At 53.7% G+C, this 14246-nt stretch overlaps 1 protein-coding gene and 1 non-coding gene across 2 annotated transcripts in view; both read left to right on the top strand.

The window, feature by feature from the left end:
* C14H10orf71 (chromosome 14 C10orf71 homolog) overlaps positions 1–10010 on the top strand; it is a 30911-nt gene extending 20901 nt beyond the window's left edge. The window contains exon 3 of the mRNA XM_045568339.1: positions 1396–10010. Within this exon, the coding sequence (XP_045424295.1) occupies positions 1539–5792 (4254 nt within the window). The 5' untranslated portion in view covers positions 1396–1538 and the 3' untranslated portion in view covers positions 5793–10010. The remainder of the gene's footprint in view (positions 1–1395) is intronic.
* Positions 10011–13880: 3870 nt separating this feature from the next.
* Positions 13881–13987, top strand: LOC123650473. The gene has a single exon (XR_006739349.1). It is a non-coding gene; the product is annotated as a U6 spliceosomal RNA (small nuclear RNA).
* The last annotated feature ends 259 nt before the right edge of the window (positions 13988–14246 follow it).

Below are 14246 nucleotides of genomic sequence, written 5' to 3'. Positions count from 1 at the left end.
TCAATGAGTTTGGAGATAAGAACACACCCATGAAACCATCACCGCAATCCGTGCGTGAACCTATCCATCACCTCCAAAAGGTTCCTCCTACCCCCTTTAGCTATTACTTTTGCGGTGTGTGATAAGAACACACGTACTCTACCCCCTTAGCAAATTTCATGTATACAATACAGTATTGTTAACTGTAGTCATCATGCTCATCTCCAGAACTTACTCACCTTGAATAACTGAAACTTTATCCCCTTTGACAAAAACTCTCCATTTCCCCCTCTCCCCAGGCTCTGGTACTCTCTGTTTCTATGAGTTTGACTTTTGGATTCCCCATATAAGTGACAGCATTCAGTATTTGTCTCTCTGTGACTGTCTTATTTCACTTAGCAATAATGTCCTCCAGGTTTCCCCTCTGGTCACAAATGTCAGAATTTCCTTCTCTTTCAAGGCTGAATAATATTCTATTGTATGCATATATCGTGTTTTCCTTGTCCATTCATCCACTGACAGACAGTTAGTTTACTCTAGTCTTTGCTGCTGTGAGTAGTGCTACAATGAACACGTGGATATGGATACCTCTTTGAGGTTCTAATTTCATTTCCTTTGGATGTATACCCAGAAATGGGATTGCTGGATCATATGGTAGTTCTACTTTTAATTTTTTGAGGAACTTCCATACTGTTCTTCCTAGTGACTACACCAACTTATGTTCCCACCAACAGTGTACAAGAGTTCCCTTTTCTCCACATCCTCACCAACACTTGCAATCTTTCATTTCTTTGATAACAACTGTCCTAACAGGCATGAGGTGATAGCTCACTGTGGTCTGGATTTGCATTTCCCTGATGACATTGAACAACTTTTCATATACCTGTTGGCCATTTGCATGTCTTCTTTGGAGAAATATCTGTTCTGTTCCTTTGTCCATTTTTAAATTGGGTTATTTGATTTTTTGCTACTGAGTGCAGGAGTTTCTTACATACTTTGGATATTAACCTTTTATCACATATATGGTTTGCTCCTGTTTTTTTCCCATTCTGTAGGATGCCTTTTCATTTTTGTGATTGTTTCCTTTGCTGTGTAGAGCTTTTTAATTAATGTAATCCCATTTGTCTATTTTTGCTTTTGTTGTCTGTGACCTCAGTCTTTTTTCTCTTAACACCTTCAACCTATTGGACGAGGCCCACCTGCATTATGGAGGCTAATCAGCTTTACTCAAAGTCTACTGATTTTCCCAGACACATCTAGACTAGTGTTTGACCAAAAATGGGTACAGTAGACTAGCCAAGTTGACACATAAAATTAACCATACAAGCACCATTATATACCCAGACCAGCACGCAGTCTTGCATAGTGCTACTAAATTGGATATCCTGTTCACACTTGTTCTTCTTTCTTTTGCAGAGAAAAAGTAAACCCACTTGGTAATTGCATCTGGTTGACGAAAAGCTCTAATTTTGTGGGAACAAGGCTACATCTAAGCCTTGACAGAATCATCACCAAAAGCGCCCACTGGCTGTCGGGGACAGTCTTTCTAGAGCTGACAGATGATGCAGGGGAATAAGAAGTGCACAGACGGGTTCAGCGACTCCTCAAGCATCGGCAGCGTGCTGGACGATGCAGACAGGGAGGTGAGCAGCCTCACTGACCGGGCGTTCCGGAGCTTGTGCATCTCGGAGGACACATCCTTCCATGATTCCGATCTGGCCCTGTCCCCGGATACCACTCGCCAGGTGTTTGGGACTCTCCACCAGGGAACAGTGAGCCACACCCACAGGAAAAGTGGCATTTGGAGCCAGTTACCGTCACAAGGCACGGAGCATGCAGGCTGGGCAGCCACCTTCCAGCAGCTACCTAAGTATGTTCAGGGGGAGGAAAAGTACCCCAAAAGCAGCCCCCCGCTGACGCCAGCCCAGAGGAGACTGGAGGTGCCAGTTGCTGGCCTGAGAAGCAGCAACAAGCCTATCTCCAAAGTGTCATCACTAATCCAGTCCTTCAACAGGACTGAGAGCCAACGTTGCGAGATCAGGCCTACCACCAGCAAACCCCCGGCTCTGAAAAATCCCCCCAAATTTGCTCCTCTTCCAGACAACAGTGTCAACTTCTGCTTCGATTCTGCCTTTCTGACAGTCAGGAGGGTGCCCGCTGAAGTTTCCGGTGCCCATCAGAGCAGCAGAAAGCACGGAGAACAGGAGCCCCCCGAGAACCCTGAAATGGCCCGTCACGGCTCCAGCAGCTTCCTCCCAGCGCCTGACAGTGCGGCCAGCTCATTAGAGTCCAAGTTCCCCTCCCCACCCCACAGGCCAGCGCTGGGCGAGGCTGGAAGAAGCAAGGAGTGGGCTCACAAAGGGACCTTTCTGCACAGTGAAAATAGTGCCTTTGAGTCGTGGAACGCCCACCAACCAAAGCTGCTCGAGAGAAAGGACGCCGCTGAAACTGTCCCAGAAAGCCAAGCTCCCAAACGTTACGAGGACGTGCCCTTGCTACGACAACCCCATCCTCCTGAGCGCAAAGTCTCGCCCTGCCAAGGCCAGGCCAGATTCAGTCAGACCGAGAGCAGACTGGCCGCAGGGGCTCTGTCGGCATCTGGGCCCTGGGGGTGCAGGGATCCAGGAACCCAGGCGTCAGCTATGGAGGGAAAAGCTCCCAGCTCCCAGCCTGACCCTCAAGTGAAGCCAACCCAGGCCCCGTGGAGGAAACCAAAGACTGGCAAAAGAGGGAAAGAAAGTCTACAAGAAGCCGCGGAAGAAAAGAAACAGACCAACAGGAGAGAGCCACCTCTGTACACAAAGCACAACCCCCAGGGGCAGTTTCCAGAAAATGATACTCTTGACATGCCTGTGGACCCCGGTGAGCATTACAATCCCCCTTTCAACATCAGCAAGCTCCTGACGCCCATCATACCCACCAAGCTCGCCCCGGATCCGTCAGACAGTCCACCCATGGAGACAAGCCCCTCGCCCCCAGGACAGCTAAACGGGTACCAAGAGAAGGAGCCCAGCGAATGCCAGTCTCGAGACAGCTACAAGTCCAAAGCTCCTAGCCTGCTGTTCAACCTCAAGGATGTGCGGAAGCGTGTCAAGAGCACATACAGCCCCTCACCTCTCCTGCGAGGCCTGGATGAGAAAAGCAGAGGGAAGGTTGGTGGGAAGCAAGAGCCTGTGAGCAATGGCGTCGTGCTTCCCAATGGGCTCGAGGAAAGTCCCCCAAACGAGCTTTCTAAGGAGAGACCTGCAGATGCCCCTACTGCATCACAGCCCGGTGCCCAGGAGGACCCTACAGCCGACCGCAGCGAGTCCCCGGCAGACAGCTATCTCACCCCTAGCACACCTCCAGCCATGGCCAACACCCCCTTCTGTGTCAACGGCGAGGCTGCCGAGGGGAGCAGTCACGAGCACGCTGACGCCCACGGAGGGTCCGAGCCGGGCCCCGGCAGGGCCGGATGGCATCCAGACTCCAGGGAGTGCTGCCCCAGGAAGCACCTCTCCCTGAAGCTTTGCAGCAGGGAGTCTGAGGCCGCTGAGGCCCCAGAGAAAACGAAGACCCAGCTAGAGAACGGGCCCTCGAGACCCATCTCGCAGGAGACAGACCCAGAGAGAGAGGTAGGACTTCAGAACCCACACTCGAGCCAGAAGTTCTCCCCGGGGCCCCTGTCCCCTGAGGAGGAAGATGTGTTTTACAGCGACAGCCAATCTGATTTTATGCCGGGCCTCCAAAGCAGGGCCAAATTCAGCACCAGCTCGTCAGATCAATCCTTTGCCTCGTTTGATGATCAGCAGAAGACGTGGTTTACCGAGAGCCAGCGGGAAGACAGGAGGAACGACGTGAGTGCAGGTGACCGTCAGAAGGATGAGAAGGAGAAGGTGATGGGGGGAGACGAGCCGCAGGGCCGCGCCTCGGGCGCTGGGTGCACGTGCACGGAGGAGCCCAGCGAGGGGGAGGCGCTGCAAAGAGAAGGGGAAGATGTGTCTGGAGGAAGGCCCAGGAAGGCGTCAGCAGAAGAAGCTAATTCGAGAGGCTCTTGGGTTGGGGGACATAGGGGTACCTCCCTTTCACATGCCAAAGACCCTGCCCCCTCGTTGTCTTCTGCTACGAACAAGCACATACTGTTCACAATTAAAGACAACACGCTCAGAGCCACCCCGGTGATAAAACCCATCATGCTGCCTCTCCTGAGGACCATGTCCTCTGAAGACTCGCTCGGCGGTGGCCGTAGAGAGGAGGACTCGCCAAGGCCAGGATGGGGTGAGGATGCTGGTTTCTGTGCCCCCGAAAGCCAGGAAATGCCTGGCACGCTGACACCTGCTAACCTGCAAGGCACACACATGAAGCTCTTGGCCTGTGATGTCACAGAGGACCCCGGGCAGGTGTCCAGCACAGCCAGGATGGAGACCTCCCGACTAGTCCCAAAGGGACATTTCCCATCTCTGCCTCTTGGGAGAGAGGGGGATGGGATGAAGCCACCCCTGGATGCAGCTCGTAAAGTCTTGGCACGCGATGGCAAGAGCAGTTCCACAGACTCAGGGAAGCTGGTTGCCCCTCGGGGCATCCCAACAATTGCTTTACCCGAGGGTGACTTAGAAGACGAGCCACTCCCGTGGCAGCCTGGAACCTGTTGGGAAGAACAGACGCAAGGCGCCAATAGTCACTTTTTGTCTACGCCCAGAGCAGGGCCACCCGGGAGAAGACCGGTGCGTGGTGAGATGGCAACTTCCCCCAACCCCAGCTCCCTGGAGGACAGCAGCGTGTGCTCCCCTGCCGCCAGTGAGCTGGAGCTGCTGCCCGAGGAGCCCCCTCAAGCCAGCCCTGGTCCTGCCAGGGTCACCAGAAGGGAGGACCTGACCCACGCCCTCGTGTGGGAGGCCAGCTCAGACCCTCAGCTTGAGCCGTCGGCAGAAGACCTCCGGGCGCTCTCTCCGCGAGACTCACTGCCGGACGTGGCCACCAGCTCTGCGGGCCCCCCTGGGAGGCCGGAGCTCCCTGCTCAGCTGGGGAGGGCGGCCAGCAAGCCACCCGCAGTCCCACCCAAGACAGAGAAGGCCCTGCGGCGGGCGAAGAAGCTGGCAAGCAAGAGGAGAAAGACCGACCAGCCGCCAGAGAGGCATGGCGAGTCCCGGGAGGGAAAGCCCTGCCCAGGGGACTCGGAGTGGACAGAGCAAAGGCCGCGGTCCCCCAGAGAGAGGCCCCGACACAGTTTCCCCGCGGTGCGCTCCGTGCCCCCTCCCCTACACCGCCACTCCGTGTCCGGCTTCTCGGAGCCTATCGGGAGGCAGCCTGGGGGGCCCCAGTCCCTCGCGCCCTTGTCCCCTTACCCTGCCACCCAGAAGGTGCTCCAGGACCCCCAGTCTGGAGAGTACTTTCTCTTCGACTTGCCACTCCAGGTGAAAATCAAGACCTTCTACGACCCAGAGACGGGCAAGTATGTCAAGGTCTCCATCCCCTCATCCGAGGGGGCCTCCGCTGAGTCGCCCCTGCCGGATGCCCCAGCCACTCCCTACGTGCTGTACCCCGGCTTCCGGCCCGTGCCCGTGACAGCCCTGATCCCCCTGCGCTGCTCCTCTCAGCTCTCCGCCCCCACCTTCCTCAGGCAGGGCCCTCGCGCCTGGGCCAGGCCCCAGAGTGCCCACGAGGCTGGACTGCAGCTGGCCCCGGGGCCTCAGGGTGACCCCACCCAGCACTCTGCAGACCTGCACCCCCAGGGGCCTCCCCAGGGCCCCGAAGAGGAGGGTGCGGAAGCTCCAGGGCTGGGCATCATCTCCACAGACGACCTGGAGGACTTTGCCACAGAAGGCATTTCTTGAGAATTGCAGCAGACGGACCCCCATCCCCAGAGAAACCCAGAGGAGCTTACTTCCCCTGCCCCAGAACAAGTAACACACACACACACACACACACACACACACCCCACACGCTTAGCCATGTGAGATCCCCAGAGTCTGAGAGGAAGTGGGGATCCTGAGACAGCCGCGTCTGGAGGCCCCCTGGGCTCCCCTCTGTTGAAGGGCGCTGCTTGTGTGACATCCCCTCCACGCCCCTCCCCATAGCCTCTTCACTCCGCTCCTCCCCGCCCTCCCTCCCTGTCCTGGCCGTCCCTGGTCCTGAGGGTCCCTCTGCCCCTGCACCCACCCAAACCTCTGAGCCCCCTTCAGACACTGTAGCCAGTTTCCAGGTCCCCTCAGGAAGAATTGGAGGACCCCCAAGGCAATCTCGCAGAAATGTTTATTTGCATAGAATGGGTTTTTTCACAGGCCACCTTTTAAAACGAGAAACAGGTTTGTAGCTGTGGTTCTGTCCCTGAACTCCTATCCTCCTCCTGTGGGCAGCGGGGGCCAGGTCTGGCCGGAGCTGCCTCCTCATCCACTGCAGCCCCGAATCCCACCTCATTCCTGCACCCCCTGCCTCTGCCGTCTAGGCGCCAGGCCCTCTGCCAGTTCTGGGGAGCAAAAATGAGGAAGAGCCAAGACAAAGGCCAAGGATGACCTGGGGAAGCTGAGTCAGGCCCTCACCAACCTGATTTAGTGACCTGCACTTGTGTCCTGCACTCCAAAGGAAATTGTGTCCTGCCCCTGCCCCCAAGTCCCCAACCTTTGGGGATCTGGAGGCAAATATCTGAATCACCTCAAGAGAGTAGAGTGTGGCAACTGCACCCTTAAGGCTTTGGCAGTCGGAGAGCAGGTGTCCACTGAGGCCGGGAAGAAAACCAGTGGGTCCTCATGGGCTTCCGCTCGCAGTTTCTGCTGAAGCCTCTTAATTCTTGTTCTGTGGGAAACATAGGAACAAACAGCACCTCCCTCTTTGTTTAGAAACCTCAGCAGCTGCCAGGCCTGTGCTGCCCAGCCCAGGGGACAGGCAACGCACATCGTCCTCGCTCTACTGGTACAGCGCCTCGCTCCCTGTGCTTTTCCACACAGGGAAGACAGGAAGACCCACCAAGTCCCAGACTCATCCAAATACAGGGGCCTTGAGGACATTCCATGTCATGACTTGGATTCAGGATTTTATACCTATTTGTTTTCCCAACAAGTATAGCCACATGTGGCTTTCATTGTGAAAATACCACACACGCGCGCGTACACACACACACACACACACACACACACCCAGCCCGATGCCATTCAATCTGGCCACCTGATGAGTCACCCGGATGACCAGCCAGGAGGGCAGGCAGGCCACTGTCCCAGAAATCTAGCTCCCCTGAGTCACTCACTGGGTGCAAGGGACAAGAACAAAATTGTGTTTTGACTCTGCCACCAAAGCACCTCAAGCATCTTCTCTACTTTATTTTCATCTTACTAAAATATGAAATATAATGTCTCATTTAAAAATTCTCAGGGCCCCAGGAAAAGAATTGCCCAACAAAAAAAGAGTCCTTCAGTTCAGTAATAACCCGAGTTATAGTACCTATGTCCGCACAAAGAAAAACATTGCCTTGAGGAACTTATTTGGGGAAGCAGTCATCTTAGAAGCAATATTGGCAGGGCCGTGGGCAGAGCTAAAAACACAAAGACTTTCCCCCAGCAAGTCAGCTAGAAGGAAGCCCTTGCTCACTTACAAGCAAAGGGCCTCTGTTCCTGGAAGATTATGCCCCACGGAACACAAGGTGAGAGTCCCTACCCAGGGAAGCCCGACTCTCTGGCCAGTGATGGCCTCTTCTTCCGACTTTTCCTGAGGGACGTCAATACCTCCTTCCTCCCTCCTCCCTCCTTCTCTCTCTCTCTCTTCCTTTCTTCTCTCCCTCCCTCTTTCCCTTCCTTCCTTCCTCCTCTCTCCCTTTTACAAACATTTGCAATGTGCCAGGCACTTAGGTGGGTGCTGAAGATAACACGGTAAGATCCTATCTCTGCACTCAAGGAGTTCAAATCTAACAGAGAAGAAAGACAATTACAAGCCCATGTGTGAAGTAAGTTAATAGGTTGCTCTGAGGAGCACCTAAGGCTGCCTGGAAGGAAAAGGGGCTTCCTTCAGGAGAGGGCACCTGAGCCAAGTCAAGAAACACAAAGTGGTGCATCAACTTAGGAAGAAACCAGAATCTCCCAGCTTTAATCTGTCTATTAAAGATGACACTGATTAAATACTAATAGGTTTGTCTTGCCATATCAAAGTGCATTGATTTAGCTAATTGTTCATCAGCATTTCTAATCAGCACAAAAGCTGAACCAGTGTAGTCTTGTAGGATAGACCTTTGTTGATAAGTCCTTCAGCTTCTGAATTGAATTTCTCTCATCTAGGTTGCCCAGAACAAACACTATTTCTAGCGTTGTGTTTAATAGGAGGCGGTGAGAGGCATGAGCGTGCTGCTTGTGGAAGCTGTGGATGTTGCCTGCGTCTTCCGTTTAGTGCACTGGCTCTTTTCCACATGTTGTGGCCCCTCTCAGTGTCTCCGGGTCAGGAACGATTGGAGGTCCCGGGGCTGTTCAGCAACAAATGGCTGAGAGCACACAGTGTTGAGCACGCACTACCCATGTGCCAGCCCCTGTGCGGGGGCCTGAGCCTCATCTCAGTGCTCACAGCAAAGCTATGGGAGGTGCCTCATGAGCACCATTTGACTGTAATGGACGCAAAGGCAGGGACGGGACGTAATCGCCCACAGCCACACGGCCAGCGTGAGGAGCCAAAGCAGGCACTCGGGCCTCTCACTTCTGGGTGGACTCTCTTAACCCCCAGCCTGTGCCTCTCTGAGCCCGTGGACCAGCAGCCTCCCCTCACCGGGAGCTGGTTAGAAATCCAGTGTCCCAACCGGCCTCTTCACAAGGTCCCCGAGGCAATTGGTCATTTGCACATGGAGCTCTGAGAAGTGCTGTCAGCCTCTGCTTAGCCCAGATCAATTCGGTGGGCGCATTAGCTATCTTCATGTCTCTCAGCACTGCCGTGTGCAAAGGAAGAGAGGCCGACATGTCTGGGTGGGAATGCTGCAGGGAAGCTGGTGTACAAGTGAGGTAAGAAAGGCATCTCTGATGACGTGCTGTCTCGACATGACCTGAGTGGCTAGGCTGCTCAGCTCCCCATCACCAGGAATGTACAATGGAAGCTGTGTCAGAAGGGACCTGTCTTTCAAGACCCTAGGCTACATTTGGGGCTCTGCTATGCCAACGGGAAGGACGCGAAGTCTAAACAGAGGACAGCCATACGCACGTAATGGGCAGCACGTACATATGAAGAGGTGCTCTATGGCAAACCTGAATCTTCGCTGTGGAAAGCATTTTGGCTCCAGTAACACCATGAGGTTGGACACAATTACCTGTGTGAGTCTCCTGTACCATTTAGATATAAAGTCCAAGGTGAGCAGAGAGAACTCTGGGCCATATCACCAGGGGTTAGGCCTCCTCAGTGTCACTTCTGCAGAGCCACCTGAGCAGAGGGCTCTTCCCTCCCAGCAAGTGTCTGGGTGGGTCCCTCCCTCACTTGCCACCCCTCCCTCACCTCCCAGCTGCCAGCCAGGGTGCCCCAGCAAGCCTAGGCTTTAGAATCACCGGGGCATTTGTTAACAAGGCAGTTCCAGGACCTGGTTCCAATTTACCTCATCAGGCTCTCCAAGTGTCAGGAAAGGGTCGCTGCGATATGAAAGCTCCCAGGAGACTCTGATGCACCCAGATTGGTAAACCTCACTGCAGAGCAGAGCTCCTGCACCTGGCCCAACACACTGGCCAGACACTGCCCAGCAGAGACCCTTCTGTGAAAGGTTATGAGGAAGAAGGGCACATCTGGGCTTTCCTGGGGACGAGGAGAACTCAGGGACACGACTTTCTCCACGTGGAAAGTGTGGCTGGAAAGGTATGGCAAGGTTCTCGGACCTTCCAGTGCAGCCACTAGCCCTGCCCAAAGCCAGGCCGGGACGTGGTGGTAGGTGGTGACTCAGCCACTGCCCATTTGGCCCTGCTGCTGACACCTTCCTCTCCTCAGGGCCCCACCACTCTAAGTGGGCCCCAGAGCTCTGTAAGGAGGCCGTGGACTGCTCTTCCCCAGAAGGGGGGAGGAGGGGCATTGCCGGGAATAAAGATTTCCCCTTTCAGGGAAGCTCAGACTTTCCCTATGAAGTTTTGATTATTGAGTCTCCTGAAATGAACTGACAACAGACAAATTACAGGAGAAAAGGACTACAAATTTATTAACACGAAAGCCCAGGGAAGTCCCACAAAGTATAAAACTCAAAGAAGGGCCAGATGGTTGAAGCTTAAATACCCTCTTCTTAGGGGAGAGAAGTAGGTGATGTAAGCACTTTTAGAGGAAGAGTAAATGATTTTTAGGGGAGAAGAATGGGCTTAAGGAACACACAATAGCCTAGGACAAAGTTTGTCTGGGTTCTGGGTCTGGTATTAACTCTAGTCTTCTTCCCTGCAAGCTAATCTTCCCTGTTTGATGAGATTATAGGGAGGGAGCCCAAGAAACTGCATTCCCTCTGGAGGAACTTCTAGTCAGAGAAGGGATGTTCAGAGAAACCCCCCCCCCCCGTGTGCTTCAGGAGAGGCTGAGGGGCAGGAGTGAGAGACAGGGAAGTGGGAGATCAGAGAGACCTTGGTTCTGGGGCCACCTCTTTAGTTCAAAGTACTCAGCATGTCAAAGCACCATGCTTTGAGGCATCACTTTCTAAGCCCCAACACCTTTGACAGAGTGAAGCCCAGGACTCTGTCACCTATCAAGTCAGTAGACACATCGAAGTCAGGGCAAGGGAGGGTTTATTACTTGGCACAAGGAGTACACTGGGGGTAATCCCAAGGCAGTGTGTGCCCGAACAAGAGGCTTGGGCCAGTTTTATAAGAGTAGGGTAATGAGGCATGATCTGATTGGATCTGGCAACAAGGTGATGCTGGGAGGCATGATCTGACTGGACCCTGCCATGGGGTGACACCAGGGCCCAATCTGACTGGATCCTGGATCCTGCTAGGCAGCAGCAGCCTACACTTCTTAATTCAGTGCCCCTCCTCCGGCTGAGCACTTAGGCCCCTGCCGTGGCTGCACGCTTGGTTCACTGGGCATGCCCAGGTTCGTGGCCTAAAACCTGGGGCTCCATGGCAACTGGGAAACAACCCACAACTTTGTTACCTAAGAGTTGAGCCATATCTACAGGACCAACACAAGTAGACATTTGATGAACGTCACTGACCATTGTCCCCAAGCAGAGAGCCACACTTCCTGTGCTCAGGCACTTGCCAAAATGCAGTTTTAATTTTTTTTTTTTCCTGTCTTAGCATTTTTCTCAAGCCTTGGCTTGCTCTGGGCACTGCCACACTGACCCTGATTTTCCAGGTCCTTCCCCATCATTGGTCCTCCTCCTGGACCCCCGCCCCACCCCTTCTCCAGAACGCCATCCCTCCCCCTTCTGGGGAACGCCTCTGGAGGGATGCTGTGGCGCCTGCCTTCCTGCCGTCCCCGCGCAATTCGGGCTGATTCGGGCTGCAGTGCTGTGCTTTCCCGCTCCCGAACGCCGGGATGCCCCGTCAGTCTCAGTGTTCGGTGCTGAGCCTGTTCTTCCTCACTGAGGGAAACAGCAAGTGTCACCAGCCAAGCCAGGCTTCCATCAAGTGGTCTGCTTCTCGCGGAGACTGCAGGCCGACGCTGCCCGGCACCCGCGTGGCTGCGTGGGGCTGTCCCACCGCACGGGGCAGCCTGCGCGCCCGGCCTCCCGTCTGTCCTGGCCGCTCGCAGCTCCCGCAGCTCTGCCGCCGGGTGCGCTGGTTTCCCAGAAGGTGGCTGCGTTCTCATTGCAACCTCTTGACCAACGCTCCAGTCACTGGCCGTGAGGGAAATGCAAGTCCAAACCACAATGAAATACCAGCTCAGGCCCGGTAGGATGGCTACTGTTAAAAAAATAAAAAGGAAAATAATAAGTGTCGGCAAGGGTGTGGAGAGATTGTGCACTGCTTGGTGGTCCAAGCCACAGTCCTGGGTGCCGCCCACCCTGCTCCCAGGCTCTTGCCCCTAATTCTGTCAATTCTGCGTCCGGGTCTCTATCAATCCATCATCCATCTGCGCCCCCTACCCCTCACCCAGGCGGCTGTCGGCACCTTCTCAGTGCCCCCACTTCCAGTACAACCTCCTTCCAAACCGTTCCCCGCAGGGTAACCGTTCCCCAGGGCATCACCCTGACCCAGAACCTGCCAGAACCTTCCTATTCCCCTCAGGATAGAGCCAGGCTCCAGGACACAGCGTGCAAGGTCCTCACACACTGGGACCTCTGTCCCCTCCAGCCTTATTGCCTGCCTGTCCCTACAGTTGCCTCAGGCCCCAGCCACCCTGAGCTTCTTTGAGGGGACCAAACGGGCCATTTCCACCCTGTTGCACTTGCTCTTTCTTCTGTGGCTGCGTTAAAACATGTCAGCCAATTCTTTGACCTGCTCCCTCAGTAGATGGGAAAACACCAGGCCACTTCCACTGGCCCTCGGGAACACACACTCCTGAAGTTGCAGCCGCCACACAGGCAGTCCAGGTACGCTGGGTCACTCGCGGTAAGGACCCACGCCAGCCGGTGTGGAGAGATGGCCTGGGGAGGCCCTGGGACCACACGGAAGAGAGGGAGACGCCCGGCCGGCCCAGCATGCTCAGCCGAGGCCCTAGGTCCAGCCAGGGGCTGACGGAGCCCTGCCAGACTCTTGACCCACACAGCTGTGAAAGACAATAAACGGACCGTTGTTTCAAGCCATGAGGTGTGGGAGTGTTTCATTACGCAGTGACGGATAACCAGAGCCCTCCCTCCCAGTCTCCTCGCCTTTCCACCCTCGCCCTCTCCCTGCCCTCCCCTGTCTACTTCCTGCAGGTCCAAACTTTACAGCCTTCTCTTGTCTACCTCCTACATACCCTAAGGTGCCCCAACCTAGACACCGTGTCCTCTGGGAGGCAGTCCCTGATGCCTGACTCCTGAGCCTGCACCTCAGTTTCTGAGTCTGCCAGCACCACGTACCCCCATCACTGGACATATCGTAGCTGCCTACTGACCCCTTTGTCTCCCTGGCCCACGCAGTGGTCAGTTTGGAGGGAGGAATCTTGCCTATCCACATGACTGCTGCATCCCCGGCGGCTGACACAGTGCCAGGCACAAAGTAGGCAACCAGTGAACATCACTGAATTCAGTAGAATTGTTTTAAATTGTTGGGTTGAAGCCAGTAAAAATACTCTTTGGGGACAGCAACCCAAGCCATTTTGACTGCTTCTTCACTTTTCCCAACTGGTTGTTGGACACCATGTAGGTGAGCTCCAGTCCCAAGCCGGAATGAGTACTCTGCTCCCCCAACCCGTGTGGTAGGCAGGCTGCACCCCACAGATTGGTCTCAGGGACCCGAGGCCCAAGAACAGGTGTCCCACAATGCCACCCCTAGGTAAGTGCTCACACTTCACTAATCTTCTTTGATGAGAAATTCCACACCTGCCAACAAAAGGCAGCTGAAAGGACTTGCTGGCACTCACAATGACATCCAAAACCCACATCAGAACCAAATTATTATTTGGTTTTAGGAAGAGGACATTAGGCAAATTGCATTAAGCAAACGTGGTGAATGTTCCTGAATTCTGTGTTTTTTACCACGGGGAGAACTCAACATCAGACTATAGTTTTCTGAAGTATTTCATCGTTGTTTTGCTACCAAGTGGGAAGGCCAGGTTAGTATAGAAGGATTTTAACTTTTGAGTCACCTAAGAAAAATCAGGGGTGCTACCCTTCAGGACCAGGAGAGTAAATTAAGGTAGTTATTTTATCTCTCTTCCCATTTCTGCTCACACCAATGAATCTTTCCATTAATAATTTTAGTTCCATAGATGGAGAAATAAATATTATCACAGCAAAAGTGGCTCTAAAAGACAAATAACATCACTACCTAAAGCATCCACACATCTAGGTTTAAATCTGTTAATAGGATTTGAACATTACCAAGCACCAAGGAGCTTTAAAGAATTCTAGAGTGCTCATTTCAGCAGCACTTATGCTAAAATTGGAATGCTACAGAGAAAGTTAGCATGGCCCCTGTGCAAGGATGACATGCAAATTCGTGAAGAGTTCCATTTCTTTTTTTTTTAAAAAAAGACACTTGCATTTGAATGTTTATAGCAGCACAATTTACAATCACAAAGATGTAGAAACAACCCAAATGCCCATCAATAGGTGAGTGGATTAATAAAATGTGGTATATGTATACTATAGAGTACTACTCAGCCATAAAACAATGGTGAACTAATACCTTTTGTGACAACCTGGATGGAAATGGAGACCATCTTCCTAAGTGAAGTATCACAAGAATGGAAAAACAAACACCACATGTACTCACTAT

The sequence above is a fragment of the Lemur catta genome, chromosome 14 (genome assembly GCF_020740605.2).
Source record: "Lemur catta isolate mLemCat1 chromosome 14, mLemCat1.pri, whole genome shotgun sequence".
Classification (NCBI taxonomy): Eukaryota; Metazoa; Chordata; class Mammalia; order Primates; family Lemuridae; genus Lemur; species Lemur catta.
Note: the sequence above shows the minus strand (reverse complement) of the source record. Positions and strands in the feature narration are given on the sequence as shown.